General features: G+C 44.7%; 2 protein-coding genes across 19 annotated transcripts in view; one reads left to right on the plus strand and one right to left on the minus strand.

Annotated features, from left to right (window-relative positions):
• Positions 1-4,741: 4,741 nt before the first annotated feature.
• LOC139532645 (sorting nexin-4-like) lies at positions 4,742-23,124 on the plus strand. 6 transcript variants are annotated; one of them, XR_011666627.1, is made up of 15 exons: positions 4,742-4,859; positions 5,542-5,666; positions 5,853-5,991; positions 6,149-6,298; positions 6,434-6,481; positions 7,607-7,662; positions 7,975-8,047; positions 8,187-8,248; positions 10,948-11,013; positions 11,288-11,377; positions 11,633-11,732; positions 12,476-12,621; positions 12,827-12,941; positions 13,309-14,299; positions 14,384-16,194. XR_011666627.1 is itself a non-coding variant. In XM_071330546.1 (15 exons), exons 1-14 carry the CDS (start codon positions 4,773-4,775, stop codon positions 13,354-13,356), a joined length of 1,305 nt encoding a protein of 434 aa, XP_071186647.1. In that variant the 5' UTR covers positions 4,742-4,772; the 3' UTR covers positions 13,357-13,391; positions 22,952-23,124. The 6 variants fall into 6 exon arrangements, 3 of the variants coding, with proteins under 3 accessions (XP_071186647.1, XP_071186646.1, XP_071186648.1); XR_011666628.1 differs by having other exon boundaries at positions 13,309-14,172; positions 14,257-16,194; XR_011666629.1 differs by having other exon boundaries at positions 13,309-13,833; positions 14,088-16,194.
• The window catches only part of LOC139532643 (protein unc-80 homolog), a 106,500-nt gene continuing 100,951 nt past the window's right edge, over positions 17,875-23,423 (minus strand). For all 13 annotated transcript variants that reach the window (XM_071330531.1, XM_071330528.1, XM_071330527.1 and 10 more), the window contains one exon: positions 17,875-22,444. In XM_071330531.1, the coding sequence (XP_071186632.1) occupies positions 21,974-22,444 (471 nt within the window). In that variant the 3' untranslated portion in view covers positions 17,875-21,973. The remainder of the gene's footprint in view (positions 22,445-23,423) is intronic.

The raw sequence follows: 23,423 nt of genomic DNA on the forward strand, positions 1-23,423 counted from the left end.
CTAGGTCTTAGCAGTAGTTATATTGTAGGTCTAGGTCTTAGTAGACTCAGGTTTTCTGGGTCTCTATGTTTTTTGGTTGGATACGTTTTTCAATTTCTTTATCAGGTTTTTGCATTCTTCATCAAACCATTTGTCATTGTTGTTAATTTTCTTAGGTTTTTTGTTTGACATTTTTAGATGTTATAGGGAAGCTGAGAGGTCAAATATACTGTTTAGGTTTTCTACTGCCAAGTTTACACCTTCACTATTAGAGTGGAATGTTTTGTCCAGGAAGTTGTCTTGAAGGAATTTGTTGTTGTCTAATAGTTTTTGGTAGATTTCCACACCACTTTCCTTCCATCTATAGTATATAGCATTTCTTAATAAACTCAGTAAAAAAAGAAACGTCCTCACTGTCAACGGCATTTATTTTCAGCAAACTTATTAACACGTGTAAATATTTGTATGAACATAACAAGATTCAACAACTGAGACATAAACTGAACAAGTTCCACAGACATGTGACTAACTAGCCAGGACCTCTCCTAAACAGGTGTTCTACTCCACTAGCCAGCACCTTTCCTAAACAGGTGTTCTACTCCTCTAGCCAGCACCTCTCCTAAACAGGTGTTCTACTCCTCTAGCCAGCACCTCTCCTAAACAGGTGTTCTACTCCGCTAGCCAGCACCTCTCCTAAACAGGTGTTCTACTCCGCTAGCCAGCACCTCTCCTAAACAGGTGTTCTACTCCTCTTGCCAGCACCTCTACTAAACAGGTGTTCTACTCCGCTAGCCAGCACCTCTACTAAACAGGTGTTCTACTCCGCTGGCCAGCACCTCTACTAAACAGGTGTTCTACTCCGCTAGCCAGCACCTCTCCTAAACAGGTGTTCTACTCCGCTAGCCAGCACCTCTACTAAACAGGTGTTCTACTCCGCTAGCCAGCACCTCTCCTAAACAGGTGTTCTCCTCCGCTAGCCAGCACCTCTCCTAAACAGGTGTTCTACTCCGCTAGCCAGCACCTCTACTAAACAGGTGTTCTACTCCGCTAGCCAGCACCTCTCCTAAACAGGTGTTCTACTCCGCTAGCCAGCACCTCTACCTAACAGGTGTTCTACTCCGCTAGCCAGCACCTCTACTAAACAGGTGTTCTACTCCGCTAGCCAGCACCTCTACTAAACAGGTGTTCTACTCCGCTAGCCAGCACCTCTACTAAACAGGTGTTCTACTCCGCTAGCCAGCACCTCTACTAAACAGGTGTTCTACTCCGCTAGCCAGCACCTCTACTAAACAGGTGTTCTACTCTGCTAGCCAGCACCTCTCCTAAACAGGTGTTCTACTCCGCTAGCCAGCACCTCTACTAAACAGGTGTTCTACTCCGCTAGCCAGCACCTCTACTAAACAGGTGTTCTACTCTGCTAGCCAGCACCTCTCCTAAACAGGTGTTCTACTCCTCTTGCCAGCACCTCTACTAAACAGGTGTTCTACTCTGCTAGCCAGCACCTCTCCTAAACAGGTGTTCTACTCCGCTAGCCAGCACCTCTACTAAACAGGTGTTCTACTCTGCTAGCCAGCACCTCTCCTAAACAGGTGTTCTACTCCTCTTGCCAGCACCTCTACTAAACAGGTGTTCTACTCTGCTAGCCAGCACCTCTCCTAAACAGGTGTTCTACTCCTCTTGCCAGCACCTCTCCTAAACAGGTGTTCTACTCCGCTAGCCAGCACCTCTCCTAAACAGGTGTTCTACTCCTCTAGCCAGCACCTCTCCTAAACAGGTGTTCTACTCCTCTTGCCAGCACCTCTACTAAACAGGTGTTCTACTCTGCTAGCCAGCACCTCTCCTAAACAGGTGTTCTACTCCTCTTGCCAGCACCTCTCCTAAACAGGTGTTCTACTCCGCTAGCCAGCACCTCTCCTAAACAGGTGTTCTACTCCTCTAGCCAGCACCTCTCCTAAACAGGTGTTCTACTCCGCTAGCCAGCACCTCTCCTAAACAGGTGTTCTACTCCTCTAGCCAGCACCTCTCCTAACAGGTGTCCTACTCCGCTAGCCAGCACCTCTACTAAACAGGTGTTCTACTCCTCTAGCCAGCACCTCTACTAAACAGGTGTTCTACTCCGCTAGCCAGCACCTCTCCTAACAGGTGTTCTACTCCGCTAGCCAGCACCTCTACTAAACAGGTGTTCTACTCCGCTAGCCAGCACCTCTACTAACAGGTGTTCTACTCCGCTAGCCAGCACCTCTACTAAACAGGTGTTCTACTCCTCTTGCCAGCACCTCTCCTAAACAGGTGTTCTACTCCGCTAGCCAGCACCTCTCCTAAACAGGTGTTCTACTCCTCTAGCCAGCACCTCTCCTAAACAGGTGTTCTACTCCGCTAGCCAGCACCTCTCCTAAACAGGTGTTCTACTCCTCTAGCCAGCACCTCTCCTAACAGGTGTCCTACTCCGCTAGCCAGCACCTCTACTAAACAGGTGTTCTACTCCTCTAGCCAGCACCTCTACTAAACAGGTGTTCTACTCCGCTAGCCAGCACCTCTCCTAACAGGTGTTCTACTCCGCTAGCCAGCACCTCTACTAAACAGGTGTTCTACTCCGCTAGCCAGCACCTCTACTAAACAGGTGTTCTACTCCGCTAGCCAGCACCTCTACTAACAGGTGTTCTACTCCGCTAGCCAGCACCTCTCCTAACAGGTGTTCTACTCCGCTAGCCAGCACCTCTCCTAAACAGGTGTTCTACTCCGCTAGCCAGCACCTCTCCTAAACAGGTGTTCTACTCCGCTAGCCAGCACCTCTCCTAAACAGGTGTTCTACTCCTCTTGCCAGCACCTCTACTAAACAGGTGTTCTACTCTGCTAGCCAGCACCTCTCCTAAACAGGTGTTCTACTCCTCTTGCCAGCACCTCTCCTAAACAGGTGTTCTACTCCGCTAGCCAGCACCTCTCCTAAACAGGTGTTCTACTCCTCTAGCCAGCACCTCTCCTAAACAGGTGTTCTACTCCTCTTGCCAGCACCTCTACTAAACAGGTGTTCTACTCTGCTAGCCAGCACCTCTCCTAAACAGGTGTTCTACTCCTCTTGCCAGCACCTCTCCTAAACAGGTGTTCTACTCCGCTAGCCAGCACCTCTCCTAAACAGGTGTTCTACTCCTCTAGCCAGCACCTCTCCTAAACAGGTGTTCTACTCCGCTAGCCAGCACCTCTCCTAAACAGGTGTTCTACTCCTCTAGCCAGCACCTCTCCTAACAGGTGTCCTACTCCGCTAGCCAGCACCTCTACTAAACAGGTGTTCTACTCCTCTAGCCAGCACCTCTACTAAACAGGTGTTCTACTCCGCTAGCCAGCACCTCTCCTAACAGGTGTTCTACTCCGCTAGCCAGCACCTCTACTAAACAGGTGTTCTACTCCGCTAGCCAGCACCTCTACTAACAGGTGTTCTACTCCGCTAGCCAGCACCTCTACTAAACAGGTGTTCTACTCCTCTTGCCAGCACCTCTCCTAAACAGGTGTTCTACTCCGCTAGCCAGCACCTCTCCTAAACAGGTGTTCTACTCCGCTAGCCAGCACCTCTACTAAACAGGTGTTCTACTCCTCTAGCCAGCACCTCTACTAAACAGGTGTTCTACTCCGCTAGCCAGCACCTCTCCTAACAGGTGTTCTACTCCGCTAGCCAGCACCTCTACTAAACAGGTGTTCTACTCCGCTAGCCAGCACCTCTACTAAACAGGTGTTCTACTCCGCTAGCCAGCACCTCTACTAACAGGTGTTCTACTCCGCTAGCCAGCACCTCTCCTAACAGGTGTTCTACTCCGCTAGCCAGCACCTCTCCTAAACAGGTGTTCTACTCCGCTAGCCAGCACCTCTCCTAAACAGGTGTTCTACTCCGCTAGCCAGCACCTCTACTAAACAGGTGTGTTTCTTCCTCCTCTAGATGAACCTTATCAACCGGCCACCTGGTCCACGATCATCTTCTCATTATGCATCCTAGTATGGCACATTCATCTTTGTACTCTGCACATCCTCATATGCACCTGCCTCTTTTCATGTACATATTTCCCCCACCGCTCAGCATCCTGTAAAATAGTTTTTTATTTATATATCTCTACATACATACTTTATAACGTAGCTTAGTTTTCATAGTGAAGTTTGTAGGTCCTACCTTACAGTGTAGATAGTGTACATACCGCATGTGGATTTGTGTAAGCTCTGCTTCTACGTACAGTATGTTGTCTGTATCCTGTTTATCAGCTCTGCTTCTACGTACAGTATGCTGTCTGTATCCTGTTTATCAGCTCTGCTTCTACGTACAGTATGCTGTCTGTATCCTGTTTATCAGCTCTGCTTCTACGTACAGTATGCTGTCTGTATCCTGTTTATCAGCTCTGCTTCTACGTACAGTATGCTGTCTGTATCCTGTTTATCAGCTCTGCTTCTACGTACAGTATGCTGTCTGTATCCTGTTTATCAGCTCTGCTTCTACGTACAGTATGCTGTCTGTATCCTGTTTATCAGCTCTGCTTCTACGTACAGTATGTTGTCTGTATCCTGTTTATCAGCTCTGCTTCTACGTACAGTATGTTGTCTGTATATCAGGTTTATCTTCTGCCTGTATATTCTGTTTATTGTGGCAGCACCATTTCACCAAGTCAAATTCCTTTATATACAAATGTATTTGGCGATTAAAGGTGATTCTGATCTTCTACAGTTTACAGGACAGGACTCTTATTTTGAAAGATATAAAATCACGTGACCCAGAATCGCTTTATCTTGTTTGCATAACACAGCTGGAAAGAAGGATGGCGGATGCTGGAAATAAAGAGTCAGCGCCGATTGGAGGAGATGAATTTACTAACACAGAGTTGGAGAATAACAAGAATAACACGGTAGTAACGCAATCATTTCTAGGTTTTGTCTGTGTTTGTAAATTGTCTCTTTGCGAACGAACTATTGTCCTTTGTCCACGGCAAAGGACTGGATGGATGCATACAGAAATAGAACATCCTGGTTCGACCATACAGATGTATCCGTCGGGACATCAGGCAGGCCACGCGATACATTGTAACTACGCGCTGCTGTTGGCTACAATATAACCTTGTTTGTAACAATACTGCACACTATGAGTGCTTTGAAGATTGAAAGACCTATCTATCCAAAATAAAACCAGATCTGATCTGTGCTACGTGGCCAGAAGCTGTTCGGCACGTTATTGGTCCACTCGCAGCATCCAGAGAATGACGTCACGGTATTATGACACATGGACGTCTATAGACACGTATGTGTTTATTACTAGAACATTTCCAAATAGGTCCAATAATTGGCAAAGGATAGGAACAATCTAAATCTATTGATATTCAGTCCTCTAGAGCAGGGTTTCTCAAACTCGGTCCTGCCCCCCATCCAACCAATTCATCATCAATATTTGATTATTTGAATCAGCTGTTAGAGCTAGGGCAAAAACCAAAACGTGTACCCACGTGGGGCCCCAGGACCGAGTTTGGGAAACACTGCTCTAACTCTCTATTCACTAATCACTGCCTATTTCTCCCATGCACTCTGTTTGTACAGATGGTGGAGGAAGGATCCACTCTGCTGCGGAGAATGGAGATCAGTGTGGCCGAGGCAGAGAAAAGAACAGGGAAAAATACAGTGAACATGCAAGAGATATTCACAGTATACCTCATAGAAACTCGGTGAGAGAGTGGGACCCCGTTGAAAAATGAAGCATATGCAAAAAATAGCCTTGCTCCCAAATTAAAACATGTTCTCGGTACAATGACGCTCTTGAACCTGGATTTTTCTGAATGTGTAAAATAAGAGAGATTCAGATCCTTCTGGTTAATCTGATCTGATCTAGATGTTGATGTTTCTTCTTTCAGACCTATAGATGCAATAACAGAAGGCCATAACCCAGCCCCAGACTCTCTCTGGAGGAGATACAGTGAATTTGAGATTCTCCGGAACTATTTGTTAGTCACCTATCCATTTATCGTGGTGCCGCCTTTGCCAGAGAAGAGGGTGAGCTAAATTCAAACCTGATGGCCACATCTATACCTAGTAGTCCCAAGCACCACACTACAGTGTTTGGGCCTTAATACCCACAGAATGTAATAGAATAGAACACATTATAATATATATATATCTTTGTGTAATAACCCTTGTCTGATTTCTACAGGCAGAGTTTGTTTGGCACAAGCTGTCTGCAGACAACATGGACCCAGACTTTGTAGAGAGGCGCAGGATTGGTCTGGAGAACTTCCTACTTCGCGTGGCCTCCCATTCGGTTCTGTCCAATGACAAAATCCTATACCACTTCCTGACTGAGGTACGATAGCCTATCAGCTCACTCCATCACGTTGACGTTGTATTGGAATGTTTTGGAGAGATTCAACATACATTTGTATTTATTTATTTGTACTCTACTTTTTTAAACTTTTCATTTCCTCTCCTCCTCTCCCAGGAACACAGGTGGAAGGAGGTGGTGTATGAGACAGGGTTCCAAGCCAAGGTACCTCAGAGGCATTTTTTACTTCATGAATGTCTATCATTTCTACCACTTATTTAAGGGGTTGTGTCCTTGAGCTGTTCCCATCTAATGATGTTCTGTATTACATCATGTTCTGTGTGGACCCCAGGAAGAGTAGCTGCTGGATGAGCAACCGCTAATGGGGATCCTAAAAAAATAAAAACCGTATTGAATCTATTTTGATCCATCCAGTGGTACATCCAGTGGTACATCCAGTGGTACATCCAGTGGTACATCCAGTGGTACACCTAGTGGTACATCCAGTGGTACATCCAGTGGTACATCCAGTGGTACATCCAGTGGTACATCCAGTGGTACACCTAGTGGTACATCCAGTGGTACATCCAGTGGTACATCCAGTGGTACATCCAGTGGTACACCTAGTGGTACATCCAGTGGTACATCCAGTGGTACACCTAGTGGTACACCTAGTGGTACATCCAGTGGTACATCCAGTGGTACACCCAGTGGTACATCTAGTGGTACATCCAGTGGTACATCCAGTGGTACATCCAGTGGTACACCTAGTGGTACATCCAGTGGTACATCTAGTGGTACATCTAGTGGTACATCCAGTGGTACATCCAGTGGTACATCCAGTGGTACACCTAGTGGTACATCCAGTGGTACATCCAGTGGTACACCTAGTGGTACATCCAGTGGTACATCCAGTGGTACACCTAGTGGTACACCTAGTGGTACATCCAGTGGTACATCCAGTGGTACACCCAGTGGTACATCTAGTGGTACATCCAGTGGTACATCCAGTGGTACATCCAGTGGTACACCTAGTGGTACATCCAGTGGTACATCTAGTGGTACATCTAGTGGTACATCCAGTGGTACATCCAGTGGTACATCCAGTGGTACACCTAGTGGTACATCCAGTGGTACATCCAGTGGTACATCCAGTGGTACATCCAGTGGTACACCTAGTGGTACATCCAGTGGTACATCCAGTGGTACATCCAGTGGTACACCTAGTGGTACATCCAGTGGTACATCCAGTGGTACACCTAGTGGTACATCCAGTGGTACACCCAGTGGTACACATTGGTTGTTTGGTTTATAATTGCATTCTAATTAAATTGTGTGTGTTTTTTCTAGGCAGACTCCAGGATTAAAGCTCTGAGTGCAACTTTCAGGGTGAAGAACCCTGACAAGTAAATCAATCTTTCCCATTTAAAAACAAGAGTTGTCAGACACCTAGTGGCATTATACATGTATTACATACATTTTACTTAAAGTTGAGTTAAAGAGGTGTAAAGTTAGTCGTGTTAATTTGAAGCCGTGTTAAGTTGAATTCGAGTAAAGTTGAATTTGTGTAAAGAAGAAATGGTGTTAAGTTGTATAAAGTTACATTTGTGGAAGTCAGGTAAAGTCGTGTACATTTGAAGTCGTGTACATTTGAAGTCGTGTAAAGGTGAAGTTGTGTAAAGGTATGTTAAGGTTGCCATTTGTCTTCCTCTATCTAGGCGGTTCACAGAGATGAAGCACTACAGCGATGAGCTTCAGGCTCTCACCTCCCAGCTGCTCAGAGTCAGAGCAGTGAGTCATATAATAATATACCATTTATCAGATGCTTTAGATCCACAGTCACTCTGCTCCTCTCATTAGTCTAAAGTTATATCGTTGGAACAACATCTCCTCTTGTTATACATTTAACAAGTCACGTTTCATTCTCCAGAGAGTAGCAGACAGGCTCTACGGCGTTTACAAAGTCCATGGGAACTACGGAAGAGTGTTCAGGTAAGAGTACTAGTCAGCAGGGAGCCAGTGGTTAAGAGTGTTCAGGTAAGAGTACTAGTCAGCAGGGAGCCAGTGGTTAAGAGTGTTCAGGTAAGAGTACTAGTCAGCAGGGAGCCAGTGGTTAAGAGTGTTCAGGTTAGAGTACTAGTCAGCAGGGAGCCAGTGGTTAAGAGTGTTCAGGTAAGAGTACTAGTCAGCAGGGAGCCAGTGGTTAAGAGTGTTCAGGTAAGAGTACTAGTCAGCAGGGAGCCAGTAGTTAAGAGTGTTCAGGTAAGAGTACTAGTCAGCAGGGAGCCAGTGGTTAAGAGTGTTCAGGTAAGAGTACTAGTCAGCAGGGAGCCAGTGGTTAAGAGTGTTCAGGTAAGAGTACTAGTCAGCAGGGAGCCAGTGGTTAAGAGTGTTCAGGTAAGAGTACTAGTCAGCAGGGAGCCAGTGGTTAAGAGTGTTCAGGTAAGAGTACTAGTCAGCAGGGAGCCAGTGGTTAAGAGTGTTGGGCCAGCAACCGAGCCGAGTAGGTGAAAAATCTGTCGATGTGCCCTTGAGCAAGGCACTTAACCCTAACAATAAAACATGTTGTATTTGGATATTGAAGAAAGACTGATATGATATTGTTGTGGGATTCTCTGACTGATCTGACTGTTTGTGTGTCAGTGAGTGGAGTGCCTTAGAGAAGGAGATGGGAGACAGTCTGACTGTTTGTGTGTCAGTGAGTGGAGTGCCTTAGAGAAGGAGATGGGAGACAGTCTGACTGTTTGTGTGTCAGTGAGTGGAGTGCCTTAGAGAAGGAGATGGGAGACAGTCTGACTGTTTGTGTGACAGTGAGTGGAGTGCCTTAGAGAAGGAGATGGGAGACAGTCTGACTGTTTGTGTGACAGTGAGTGGAGTGCCTTAGAGAAGGAGATGGGAGACAGTCTAACTGATCTGACTGTTTGTGTGTCAGTGAGTGGAGTGCCTTAGAGAAGGAGATGGGAGACAGTCTGACTGATCTGACTGTTTGTGTGTCAGTGAGTGGAGTGCCTTAGAGAAGGAGATGGGAGACGGTCTAACTGATCTGACTGTTTGTGTGTCAGTGAGTGGAGTGCCTTAGAGAAGGAGATGGGAGACGGTCTGACTGTTTGTGTGACAGTGAGTGGAGTGCCTTAGAGAAGGAGATGGGAGACGGTCTAACTGATCTGACTGTTTGTGTGACAGTGAGTGGAGTGCCTTAGAGAAGGAGATGGGAGACAGTCTGACTGATCTGACTGTTTGTGTGACAGTGAGTGGAGTGCCTTAGAGAAGGAGATGGGAGACGGTCTGACTGTTTGTGTGTCAGTGAGTGGAGTACCTTAGAGAAGGAGATGGGAGACAGTCTAACTGATCTGACTGTTTGTGTGTCAGTGAGTGGAGTGCCTTAGAGAAGGAGATGGGAGATGGTCTGACTGATCTGACTGTTTGTGTGACAGTGAGTGGAGTGCCTTAGAGAAGGAGATGGGAGACAGTCTGACTGTTTGTGTGTCAGTGAGTGGAGTGCCTTAGAGAAGGAGATGGGAGACAGTCTGACTGTTTGTGTGTCAGTGAGTGGAGTGCCTTAGAGAAGGAGATGGGAGACAGTCTGACTGTTTGTGTGTCAGTGAGTGGAGTACCTTAGAGAAGGAGATGGGAGACAGTCTGACTGATCTGACTGTTTGTGTGTCAGTGAGTGGAGTGCCTTAGAGAAGGAGATGGGAGACAGTCTGACTGTTTGTGTGTCAGTGAGTGGAGTGCCTTAGAGAAGGAGATGGGAGACAGTCTGACTGTTTGTGTGTCAGTGAGTGGAGTGCCTTAGAGAAGGAGATGGGAGACAGTCTGACTGTTTGTGTGACAGTGAGTGGAGTGCCTTAGAGAAGGAGATGGGAGACAGTCTGACTGTTTGTGTGACAGTGAGTGGAGTGCCTTAGAGAAGGAGATGGGAGACAGTCTAACTGATCTGACTGTTTGTGTGTCAGTGAGTGGAGTGCCTTAGAGAAGGAGATGGGAGACAGTCTGACTGATCTGACTGTTTGTGTGTCAGTGAGTGGAGTGCCTTAGAGAAGGAGATGGGAGACGGTCTAACTGATCTGACTGTTTGTGTGTCAGTGAGTGGAGTGCCTTAGAGAAGGAGATGGGAGACGGTCTGACTGTTTGTGTGACAGTGAGTGGAGTGCCTTAGAGAAGGAGATGGGAGACAGTCTAACTGATCTGACTGTTTGTGTGACAGTGAGTGGAGTGCCTTAGAGAAGGAGATGGGAGACGGTCTAACTGATCTGACTGTTTGTGTGACAGTGAGTGGAGTGCCTTAGAGAAGGAGATGGGAGACAGTCTGACTGATCTGACTGTTTGTGTGACAGTGAGTGGAGTGCCTTAGAGAAGGAGATGGGAGACGGTCTGACTGTTTGTGTGTCAGTGAGTGGAGTACCTTAGAGAAGGAGATGGGAGACAGTCTAACTGATCTGACTGTTTGTGTGTCAGTGAGTGGAGTGCCTTAGAGAAGGAGATGGGAGACAGTCTGACTGTTTGTGTGTCAGTGAGTGGAGTGCCTTAGAGAAGGAGATGGGAGACAGTCTGACTGTTTGTGTGTCAGTGAGTGGAGTACCTTAGAGAAGGAGATGGGAGACGGTCTGACTGTTTGTGTGACAGTGAGTGGAGTGCCTTAGAGAAGGAGATGGGAGACAGTCTAACTGATCTGACTGTTTGTGTGTCAGTGAGTGGAGTGCCTTAGAGAAGGAGATGGGAGATGGTCTACAGAGTGCTGGACACCATATGGATGCGTGAGTACTCTCCATCCGCCAACAGCTGTTTTATCTAACCTGTGCTGAGCCTGCTATTCTAATGTAGATTGCACACAACCTGCAATTTAGGAACCACAATGGAAATTAGGGAACACAATGGAAATAATTATATATTTTTTAACTGGCAAATAAAATCAGCCTGGTATTCTAATGCAGAGTGCACACATCAAGCAATTTAGGAACTACAATGAAAATAAGTATATATTTGTTTAACTGGCTAATAAAATCAATCAATCTGTCATTTTGTCCACAGCTATGCTGCCTCAGTAGATGATATCTTGGAGGATGAGGAGCGCTATGCAGACCAACTGAAGGAATACCTTTTCTATGCCGAAGCCTTAAGGTTGGTCCTATTGCACATTATGGCTAATCAATCAATGAATCAACCAACCAATGAATCATATTTTGTGAAGGGATTCCAGAACCCTGTCCCCTTAGTCAGGTAAAGAGGGTAATGCAACAAGTAGAAGGTTCTGACAGTGTAAAAATATCTCCTCTAAACGGGCCTGGTACAACTTGTGTCCCAGGAAGTAATGCTGTATGGTGTTGTGACATTGTATGGGCCTCCTGTAAAGATGCTGCTGTTTGTTTCCTACAGGGCTGTGTGTAGGAAACACGAGCTGACCCAGTATGAGCTGGAGACGGCCTCCTCAGACCTCATCTCCAAGAAACAGCAACGGGAGGAGCTGGCCACTGGGGTATTCAATTCAATACAACTTTATCGATACCCTCAGGGACAATGAAGAAAGCCGTAGGTTTAGGCGGAGGTCTAGTTTATCTACTGTTTGTATCCCGTTATAGGAAAACTAGGGGACTCCAACTGAGATGGTGATCTCTTGTAAGAGGCAAGCTCTTGTCTTTCCAATATTGGTACAGTATAGGTCTCAAGACCATTGGCAAGGCCCAAGAGGTCTTGTTTGTCAAGTCCTCTCAGAATCTTTGACTACATGTATTTTTCAAACCCTCCTATATAAGGACATGTAAAGCCCTAGCCTGGTCCCATCTTTGACTTCATGTCTTCTTCAAACCCCTCTATATAAGGACATGTCCCAGACTCTCCTGTAGTCCCAGACTCTACTGTAGTCCCAGGCTCTACTGTAGTCCCAGGCTCTACTGTAGTCCCAGGCTCTACTGTAGTCCCAGGCTCTACTGTAGTCCCAGACTCTACTGTAGTCCCAGACTCTACTGTAGTCCCAGACTCTTCTATTGCATGCCATGCATGTTTGTCATGACAACAAACACAGAGAGGCCGAAGCATCAACAGACTGGACCAACAGCAGGCCTGTGGTGAATTCCATTTCAATTCAGAAAGTAAATCAAATTCCAATTCCACATTTTCCTAATTGAAAAGCATAGGAGAGAATCTGGCATTTCAGTGTACTTCTTGAATTAGACCACCAGGCTAGTAATGCCCCTCCATTCTCTGTCTGTCCGTCCTCAGATGGTACGGACGTTCTCCTTCAAAGGAATGACCAACAAGCTGTTTGGTCAGGAGACACCAGAGCAGAGGGAGGCTAAACTCAGCCTACTAGAGGAGCAGATCGTCCAGGGAGAGGAGACAGTCACAGAGAAAACAGTGGAGTGCGAGTGAGTCCCTCATGTTAAACCATGCAGAAATACCTAGATAGATAGATGGATAGACCACATGCTGAAAACAACTCATTGATAAAGTATGTAATATAGTGTGTGTGTGTGTGTGTGTGTGTGTGTGTGTGTGTGTGTGTGTGTGTGTGTGTGTGTGTGTGTGTGTGTGTGTGTGTGTGTGTGTGTGTGTGTGTGTGTGTGTGTGCAGGGAGTACGTGAAGGGTGCGTGGGTGGACATGCAGCGCTTCAAGGAGCAGAAGGACAGGGATCTGAGGGAGGCTCTGATTGGCTACGCCGTCATGCAGATCAGCATGTGTAAGAAGGTGTGTCACACTCAGGTGGAAGTCTGGAAATGCTCCTAGTATCTATGAGAGTTATTTTCATTGGGCACCAAACGGACAAAAACTGACTCAAAGACAGAGGGACTACCTGGACTTGTCCAATAAGAAACTGTAATTTTCGTGTTGCTTTAAATACCACTCTCAGAGTTGTGTTCATTAGGCACCAAACTGAAGAACACGGACTGAAAGAGAGAAGGACTACCTGGACTTGTCCAATGAGAGACTTTTGTTTCAAAACGCGTTGCAACTGTGTGCCCTACTGAACACAACCCGCTTGTTATAAAGTCAAAGGCCAATGTTGTTAGGACCTAGTTCAATTTCTGTGTTTTATGTTCTCCTCTCTGTATAGGGCATTCAAGTGTGGACCAATGCTAAGGAATGTTTCCACAAGATGTAAGGGGGTCGGGCCGTGGGTCAGCGACGACGTCTATGGTACGCGTGCACAACAACTTCACCTTTTGACCTTCACATGGAAACAGAACCAATGTTGTCACGGCAACAAGCCCCAGCTGGCATAAAGTTACAGGGCTGCGTCTCAATACTCAGTCCACTACTGGCTGCGCTCCAGATAAAGTGGGGAGGTAAGGAAGCCTTTCAAGAAATGAGATGCAGTCCGGGACTATATTTTATAATGAGATATAAGGCACAAACATATCCCCTTGTGTTGATTTATTAAGAGAACGTGTGTAGTATCAGCAGGATAAAGGTTGTTTATTAAGAGAACATGTGTAGTATCAGCAGGATAAAGGTTGTTTATAAAGAGAACGTGTGTAGTATATGCAGGATAAGGGTTGTTTATTAAGAGAACGTGTGTAGTATCAGCAGGATTAAGGTTGTTTATTAAGAGAACGTGTGTAGTATCAGCAGGATTAAGGTTGTTTATTAAGAGAACGTGTGTAATATCAGCAGGATAAAGGTTGTTTATTAAGAGAACGTGTGTAGTATCAGCAGGATAAAGGTTGTTTATTAAGAGAACGTGTGTAGTATCAGCAGGATAAAGGTTTGTTTATTAAGAGAACGTGTGTAGTATCAGCAGGATAAAGGTTGTTTATTAAGAGAACGTGTGTAGTATCAGCAGGATAAAGGTTTGTTTATTAAGAGAACGTGTGTAGTATCAGCAGGATAAAGGTTGTTTATTAAGAGAACGTGTGTAGTATCAGCAGGATTAAGGTTTGTTTATTAAGAGAACGTGTGTAGTATCAGCAGGATTAAGGTTGTTTATTAAGAGAACGTGTGTAGTATCAGCAGGATTAAGGTTGTTTATTAAGAGAACGTGTGTAGTATCAGCAGGATAAAGGTTTGTTTATTAAGAGAACGTGTGTAGTATCAGCAGGATAAAGGTTGTTTATTAAGAGAACGTGTGTAGTATCAGCAGGATTAAGGTTGTTTATTAAGAGAACGTGTGTAGTATCAGCAGGATTAAGGTTGTTTATTAAGAGAACGTGTGTAGTATCAGCAGGATAAAGGTTTGTTTATTAAGAGAACGTGTGTAGTATTAGCAGGATTAAGGTTGTTTATTAAGAGAACGTGTGTAGTATCAGCAGGATTCAGGTTGTTTATTAAGAGAACGTGTGTAGTATCAGCAGGATTAAGGTTTGTTTATTAAGAGAACGTGTGTAGTATCAGCAGGATAAAGGTTTGTTTATTAAGAGAACGTGTGTAGTATCAGCAGGATTAAGGTTGTTTATTAAGAGAACGTGTGTAGTATCAGCAGGATAAAGGTTGTTTATTAAGAGAACGTGTGTAGTATCAGCAGGATAAAGGTTGTTTATTAAGAGAACGTGTGTAGTATCAGCGGGATAAAGGTTTGTTTATTAAGAGAACGTGTGTAGTATCAGCAGGATAAAGGTTGTTTATTAAGAGAACGTGTGTAGTATCAGCAGGATAAAGGTTGTTTATTAAGAGAACGTGTGTAGTATCAGCAGGATAAAGGTTGTTTATTAAGAGAACGTGTGTAGTATCAGCGGGATAAAGGTTTGTTTATTAAGAGAACGTGTGTAGTATCAGCAGGATTAAGGTTGTTTATTAAGAGAACGTGTGTAGTATCAGCAGGATTAAGGTTGTTTATTAAGAGAACGTGTGTAGTATCAGCAGGATTAAGGTTTGTTTATTAAGAGAACGTGTGTAGTATCAGCAGGATAAAGGTTTGTTTATTAAGAGAACGTGTGTAGTATCAGCAGGATTAAGGTTGTTTATTAAGAGAACGTGTGTAGTATCAGCAGGATAAAGGTTGTTTATTAAGAGAACGTGTGTAGTATCAGCAGGATAAAGGTTGTTTATTAAGAGAACGTGTGTAGTATCAGCGGGATAAAGGTTTGTTTATTAAGAGAACGTGTGTAGTATCAGCAGGATAAAGGTTGTTTATTAAGAGAACGTGTGTAGTATCAGCAGGATAAAGGTTGTTTATTAAGAGAACGTGTGTAGTATCAGCAGGATAAAGGTTGTTTATTAAGAGAACGTGTGTAGTATCAGCGGGATAAAGGTTGTATGGTGAGAGTGTAGCACGTGGGGGATAAAGGTTGTATGGTGAGAGTGTAGCACGTGGGGGATAAAGGTTGTATGGTGAGAGTGTAGCACGTGGGGGATGTGGGAAACTTACTCCTCAGCCTGAAGTGTCACCACTTGTGCAGCCGAATTGTCAACGCTTCAATGGCGCCGACTGGTAAGACGCTTCGGGACGGCGGTCACGTGTGCTAGCGAAGCAGATGTCCTGGGTTGGAGCATCCGTGTGAGCCGATCAGGAGGAAGCGGTACTCGCTAAGCAAGCAGCATGACGTCAGTTATCAGTATGCTGCTGTTACCTTGGTTTACCTCTGAACTGAACTGGAAAAGAAACTGAATCAACTGTCAAAGGACTTCTGGCCTTTTCTCTGCTTAAAGCACATGATATCATAATGTCTGGTATGTCAATATCGAATAAGATATTATTTCAGAAAATGTCAAGGTACATGTATATAAGAATATTATATACTTTGACGTGTCCATCTATGTAAATATATTAACAGTGAACACTAACCTGGTGTTTGTTGGTTGAAGCCAAAGTATTAACTCACTAATTTAATCATGGTTTCTCAAAGAAAACATCTATTTCTACATTGTGACTCGCAGTAATAATGTGATTTAAGGTCAGATTTGATCATCATTCATGTACATTCTTATCCAAGTTGAACTGAGATAACAGTTATACTGCATTGTATATTCAGCTTTATGGTTTTAATAAAAATATTGTCTTCTACCATATTCCTACAGCTACGGTTCCTCAGGCTACCACACATTTTATGTTGGCCCAGTATGATGATGTGAGGGTATATGGAGACAGCAGGTTGAGGTTGACCCACTATGATGGTAAATGAAGACAGCAGGTTGAGGTAAACCCACTATGATGGTATAAGGAGACAGCAGGTTGAGGTAAACCCACTATGATGGTATATGGAGACAGTAGGTTGAGGTAAACCCACTATGATGGTATAAGGAGACAGCAGGTTGAGGTAAACCCACTATGATGGTATATGGAGACAGCAGGTTGAGGCTGACCCACTATGATGGTATATGGAGACAGCAGGTTGAGGTACACCCACTATGATGGTAAATGGAGACAGCAGGTTGAGGTAAACCCACTCTGAGGGTATATGGAGACAGTAGGTTGAGGTAAACCCACTATGAGGGTATATGGGGACAGTAGGTTGAGGTAAATCCACTATGAGGGTATATGGGGACAGTAGGTTGAGGTAAACCCACTCTGAGGGTATATGTAGACAGCAGGTTGAGTGCTATGTTATGAAACCAGTTAGCCAGCCTACTGAAAAGCCCATACTCGCTTTGTTAGGGCCCTGGGCTGTTCAACTCTTTGTTTAGGGCCCTGGGCTGTTCAACTCTTTGTTAGGGCCCTGGGCTGTTCAACTCTTTGTTTAGGGCCCTGGGCTGTTCAACTCTTTGTTTAGGGCCCTGGGCTGTTCAACTCTTTGTTAGGGCCCTGGGCTGTTCAACTCTTTGTTTAGGGCCCTGGGCTGTTCAACTCTTTGTTTAGGGCCCTGGGCTGTTCAACTCTTTGTTTAGGGCCCTGGGCTGTTCAACTCTGGTCCTGGAGGGCCGAAACACTTCTGGTTTTCATCATTTCCTTCTAATCAGGGACTGTTTCAGACCTGGGACATCAGTTGCAGGAGCGGACTGGCCATCTGGCATTTCAGACAAATGCCATATGGGTTGGTTCATTTTTAGCCCAGTGAGCCTGTCTAACTTTTTTAGTCTCTCGCAAAATAATCATTATTTGGTTAATAATGGGGGCACCAAGGAAAAAAAGAGTGTCGGTGTGGTGGAATCGAGGAAGAAATGGTGTTACAAATGTCAGAGACAATGTCTGGTCCCAGTCCGCCCCTAACCAGGTGAGTGTAATTCATTACCAGGTAGAAACAAAAACACGTGTTTGGGACCTCCAGGACCAGAGTTGAAGAGCCCTCTAGGGTCTACAGTATATACAGTATAACCTGATAGTGTTTGAAGAAGACGTGAGTAAGAGTTGAGTTAGTGGACAGGTATGGTCTGTGTACCTCAACGCAGGAAGCTTATCAAATATGGTGGAAAAAATGGTCACAGTTCCAGTCTGCTTAAGGAGTGGCTCTCCCATAGGCACCAATGCATTAGCAGCTGGGTCTGGTCTGCTTAGTTCACTGACTGTATATGAGCTTACCTTCTCCAGCTTCTGACCGGCACTGTTGAAGTCTTTAACCAAAGAGAGCCCTTCCTTTAATCAACTCCAAACAGGAAATTGTCTCAGAGTATCCTTTCTACTCCCATCTGTGGGTGATTGTGTGGTAGTTTTATCTGAACTACAGTAAATGCCCTCTAAACTTACATTTAGTTGACAGTTAGTTCAAGATATTACAAGAGAAGGAAAAAACTAGGGACAGAAAATAAATAACATTGTATACAACAATATCCATTTATTCTTTAAATGTTTCATAAATACTTTGATATAGCTATATTTTAGAATAGATTGAGAACACAGGACAAGACAATCATTTGAAATAAATATCTTAAGTATATAATACGATATATTTCAGAGTCACACAGAGGAAAAAATATATGTTGATGGAACAATGATTGAATATGAGGCTAATCTTCACGTGAACAAATGTTGATGTTAATATATATTTGGAGAAATAAAATATCAAAATATAATATATGTATCTCGGCCATAATGTGTCACTTCCACCTGAGGAGTCTGGTGGGAGGAGCTATAGGAGGACAGGCTCATTGTAATGGCTGGAACGGAGTCAAACATGGTTCCATTCCAGCCATTACAATGAGCCTGTCTTCCTATAGCTCCTTCCACCAGCCTCCACTGCTAATCACCCCTGGGGACCCCTGCATTTGACAGACACACAATTCTGAATATCTCACAGCTCCACCATTTTATCTTTCTTTAACTAGGCAAGTCAGTTAAGAACAAATTCCTATTTTCAATGATGGCCTAGGAACAGTTGGTTAACTGCCTTGTTCAGGGGCAGAATGACAGATTTTTACCTTGTCAGCTCGGGGATTCGATCTTGCAACCTTTCAGTTACTTGTCCAACGCTCTAACCACTAGGCTACCTGCCGCCCCTAGCATGTGGATAGGACTTTGAGGTAAACTTCCTAGTTTCTGGAAAGGTTATTCCCAGAGCCAGAACAACACAGATCCAGCTATCCTCTATAACATGTAAGAAATAAATAAACAAACAAGAAACAAATTTCATTGCGACGAACATCATCAATTAACAAATTGGCCACAGAATGTTACGCTGTTAGCTATGAGTTGGCAATCATCTAAAAAGATCCTTTTCTGATTATGTTTAAAGCAATACAGTGTGCTTACCGGTACTACAAATTGCAATTGACAATGCAATAGAACTAGGGTCTCCAAATTCTGGTAACTTTCCTCAAACTCCTGATATACTAGTTGGAAGAGTCAAGGAATCAGAAAGTAATAAACAAGAAATCTGGAATCCTCCAACCAAGATTTCTGGAAAAGCTGGTTATTTTGGAAAAGTGACAGACATTTTGCAATCCTAAATAGATCTCTCATCCAAAACAGTTCCAGTTTGAAGTTCAACAGTGCATTACATGGGACAAACTGCAGAATGCACATGACTTTGGAATGTATGGCAAGTTTGATGAATAAGTCTCCATGCCAACCTCCCAGAAAGCATCTGCACAAGGACAGCTCAGCAGCAGAGAGCATTGGCACTACACACACGGACAGACACTGACCGTTAGCACTGACAAGACAACACACGTCCACAGGGACACCCGAATATGTCACCTACAGTATAATTGGCTTATACAGTATAATAGACTTTTGTACTATCCCCGTGGGTTCTAGAATGAACTATAGTGATACTATCATTGAAATAGAATCTCCTCTAACGATATGGGCACTATAGATCTGATAACCCCTCTAACGATATGGGCACTATAGATCTGATAACCAGCCTCCTCTGTGGGAACTACACAGCAGTACATTTAGATCACACACAGAAGCAGACACAGCTATGAGACCGACTCACAGTGCAATGGTCATATGTGCATTATGGCACCTATTTATATCACTACTAACGCTTCTGCACTGATGCCGTCAAACAGGAGGAAATGGTAGAAGATATTCAGGAAAAGCCCAGTTCTTCCTTTCACATATAACTGAGTGTACAAACCATTAGGAACACCTGCTCTGTCCAAGACATAGACTGACCAGGTGAATCCAGGTGAAAGCTATGATCCCTCATAAATCCACTTCAGTCAGTGTAGATGAAGGGGAGGAGACAGGTTAAAGAATTATTTTTAATCCTTGAGACAATTGAGACATGGCTTGTGTATGTGTGCCATTCAGAGGGTAAATGGGCAAGACTAATGATTTAAGTGCCTTTCAAGGGGATATGGTAGTAAGTGCCAGGCGTACCGGTTTGTGTCAAGAACTGCAACGTTTCTGGGTTTTTCACGCCCAACAGTTTCCCATGTGTATCAAGAATGGTCCACCACCCAAAGGACATCCAGCCAACTTGATACAACTGTGGGAAGGATTGGAGTCAACATGGGCTAGCATCCCTGTGTGGAACGCTTTCCACAACTTTCAGAGTCCATGACTCGACGAATTTAAGCTGTTTTGAGGGGAAAAGGAGATGCAACTCAATATTAGGAAGTTGTTCCTAATGTTTTTACAGTTTAGTTCATAACTACATCCTCTTTTCACTGATCTGGTGCAAAACCAACATTAACCAGAAGATAGTAGACTGCAGCACACCCATCTCAGGTTTGGACTCTACCAAGCCCCATGGCACATAAGGGGACCTCAGTCAGGGAACAGACCATTATCAAGGAGCTGGAGGACAGTTCTCTAGTTTAAGGCATAAGTTGAACAAGGAGGTATCCTAACTGCTACAACTCAGAATCAGGGATCTTGTTGGCATAATGTTTTGAGTACTAGAAACCTTTCTTCAAGACATTGAAAACACAACAATAAAAAGCAGCATTGTAAACTCCATGACATTACTGGGACATACTAATAATACTTCAGTGCCCATAAGCAGTTACCTATTCTTTATGCATGATGCTTTCAGAACAACAGAAGGGCCGTATTACTTTGGAGGCTATTCAAAACGAAACATGAATTTGGTTACACATAAAACAACATCCATCCACTGGGCCAAAACTGGTTGTCACTAGAACTCCATGAGCCAAGTAAAGCCTCCCCGGCCAAACCCTCCCCTAACCCAGACAACGCTGGGCCAATTGTGCGCCCACCTATGGGACTCCCACGGCCGTTTGTGACACAGCCTGGGATCGAACCCGGGTCTGTATTGATGCCTCAAGCACTGCTATGCAGTGCCCTAGACCGCAGTGCCACCTGGGAGGCCACTAATATATTATCCTAATGACAAACATACTATGCCTCTCTGCAATACTTTGACAATTATATATATTAAATATTTCTTTAAAATAGTCTTCAGGATTAAATATAATACATTTCATAATATTATAAAATATCATAGCTAATATACATTTAATTTCTCTAGTCAACAGTTTACCCTTCAGCAGCTTCACTGTAAACAGTTCTTGAGAGGTGACACGGTCAACCTATAGGTAAACGGATGTCTGTTTGTAGCAGCCAATGGCTGGAAACATCTCCCTTCTCTTGTGATCTACCTAGCAACAGTAACAGTCCCACTTGATCACCTGTTGGACACCGTGGATTAATCCACCCTGACGTGTGAAGAAGGCATGTTGATTCTGCATTTGATTTGAATACTTTGTTATGAGATGGGTTGAAATGTCCGAGGTGAGGATGTACTGGTACTGTAGACATAGTGAAGTATGGATTTCATCTTGGTGCTCTAACAGGACAGAAGAGAGCAGAGAGAGAAGGGGAGAGAGGGGCAGGGGAGTGGGCAAGAGGAGAACACTAACAGGTATTGGTCCTTGGCCCTGTTCTAATACTCTAAAGATGCATATTTTCTCCCTTCTTTTCTTGAGGTAATCACTAATCTAACGTGATTGGATAGGTGAGAGCAAGGATTCTACTGCACTGATTTCACCAGTCATTTTATGTCAGATCAGATCAAGGAAGGGAGGAAGCATTTCTATTTTTAGAGTATTCCAACAGGTTCCTCATTTTTCAAGCGCCCTCTGACCTCCGTTGGCTAGAAGGATACAGAGTTATCAGGCAGCTCAATGTCTAAACACAGACTCCAAAGATATAGAAGGGGACCGACACAGAGAAGCTACCCTGCCAGGGTCATAACTAGGACCAGGAGTTTCCCCAGCCGGACCATGTGATATAACCTAAAGGGTCAAAACTCCGGGCCCTAGTTATAGCCTACGTCTGTAGTTTAGAGCCTTGTAACTAGGGCCAGGACTTTTTCCTAGTGCGGTCACGCAAGTTCAGTCAGGGAAAAACTCCTGGCCCTAGTTATAACGTTACGTTACGAGTTTTGTTACTGAAATGTTAACAAAACGTTACTGAAACGTTACAGGGACGCTTCTCAGACGTGGGACTCATCCAGGTCCAGGTCGACTGGGGAGATGGGGAGGGGGGAGCGGCGGGGGGGCAGGGCGTGGGAGTGGCGGGGGGGCAGGGCGGGCGAGCGGCGGGGGGAGAGCAGGGGGGCGAGCAGGGGGTTCTCTGTGCCCCCATTGTCCTCTGAAATGTGGAGTAGGGTGTCTGCGTTCCTCCCCAGCAGGGCAGTCGTGTCCTCGTCCTCGGGGCTCTCGGGGGTCTGATGGGAGGACGGACCAGGATGGAAGAGGTGGGTGGGGGGAGCGGGGGGTTGGATCCCCAGGATCGGCAGAGGGGGGAGGGGAGAACAGGTGCGAGAGATGGGGAGAGGTGGAGGAGGGAGAGGAGAGCAGGAGGAGGGTGGGGTGGGGGTGGAGGCGCGGGAGATGGAGGGCCGAGGAGAGAGGCTGCTGCGGAGGCCCCACTGTTCTCGTTTCTCCTTGCTCTCCATCGATAACTAGAACCAGGAAACAAGTGGGAGAAGAGTGATATTTCAAAGACTTACTTAGTACATGCTCTGTTAAATATAGAGAACTCACATTCATTCCCATCTCTCCCATTCTTCACTCTCTGTCTCTTCTGTAATGAGTGATGACTTAAATGAATAATCCTCTCAAAACTAAAAATGAATATGATTTACAGGGTATACAGGGTATAACACTAATATGGGTGCAAAACATTAAGTGAATAAATGTGTAATTTTGTCGTTTTAATAAGGTTGGTAGCAACATGTGAAAATTGTTGTGGAAATCTTGCACCTCGAGCCGACTACAAAACCCATAACGCAATGATCTCTCGCTGGGCTTTTTACAGTCTATGCTAGGTAGCTAGCTAGCTAGCAAACGTAGCTACACACAGTAATACCAAAGTCATTGTCAGCGTGTGAAGTAGCTAGCTAGCTGAAAAAGTCTACAATCTCACCATGTCCAACCCATTCATTATATTTATATGGTTTCACCTGCAGATTGTCTACCTCGAGGAGTGGAGGGTCTTAAATTGCTATGGCTACGGCCCTTTCCCATGCTTTCCCACCAGGGCAGAACAAATGCCCCCTCTCATTGAAGCCACGGAGGTTCAAGGCCGACCGCAGTACTGCAGGCACTGTTAGAAGAAAACAGGACCCCCCATTATAATGAATGGGAAAATTGCGATCTTCGTGGTCAATCTTCATGTAAATAAAAAATTGTTTAGAAGACAGTCATGGTACCAATAATTGTTTCTAATATACCAAATGTATGTGCTCTAACCGATTATTTCAAAATCGCACACAGAAGAAGTTCTGAGAATAATTGAGTTGCTAATGGCAGCATGCAGTACACTGTTCGGCCTTCTACTGGAGTTAATCAATGAGAGTGGGCAGCACTGAGTTAACTAGCAACATCACTTCCTGGTGTAGTATGTTGTCTCCATGAAAAGCCATCTTAGGAGGTCCATTG

Source organism: Salvelinus alpinus, chromosome 10, assembly GCF_045679555.1.
Source record: "Salvelinus alpinus chromosome 10, SLU_Salpinus.1, whole genome shotgun sequence".
Classification (NCBI taxonomy): Eukaryota; Metazoa; Chordata; class Actinopteri; order Salmoniformes; family Salmonidae; genus Salvelinus; species Salvelinus alpinus.

What these genes read in the sequence shown, in the direction of transcription:
- LOC139532645 (XM_071330546.1), top strand. Translation starts at nt 4,773, where the DNA reads ATGGCGGATGCTGGAAATAAAGAGTCAGCGCCGATTGGAGGAGATGAA. An exon ending in TTCTATGCCGAAGCCTTAAG is followed by an intron (nt 11,378 to 11,632) that starts GTTGGTCCTATT and finishes TGTTTCCTACAG; the next exon opens with GGCTGTGTGTAGGAAACACG. An exon ending in AGATCAGCATGTGTAAGAAG is followed by an intron (nt 12,942 to 13,308) that starts GTGTGTCACACT and finishes CTCTCTGTATAG; the next exon opens with GGCATTCAAGTGTGGACCAA.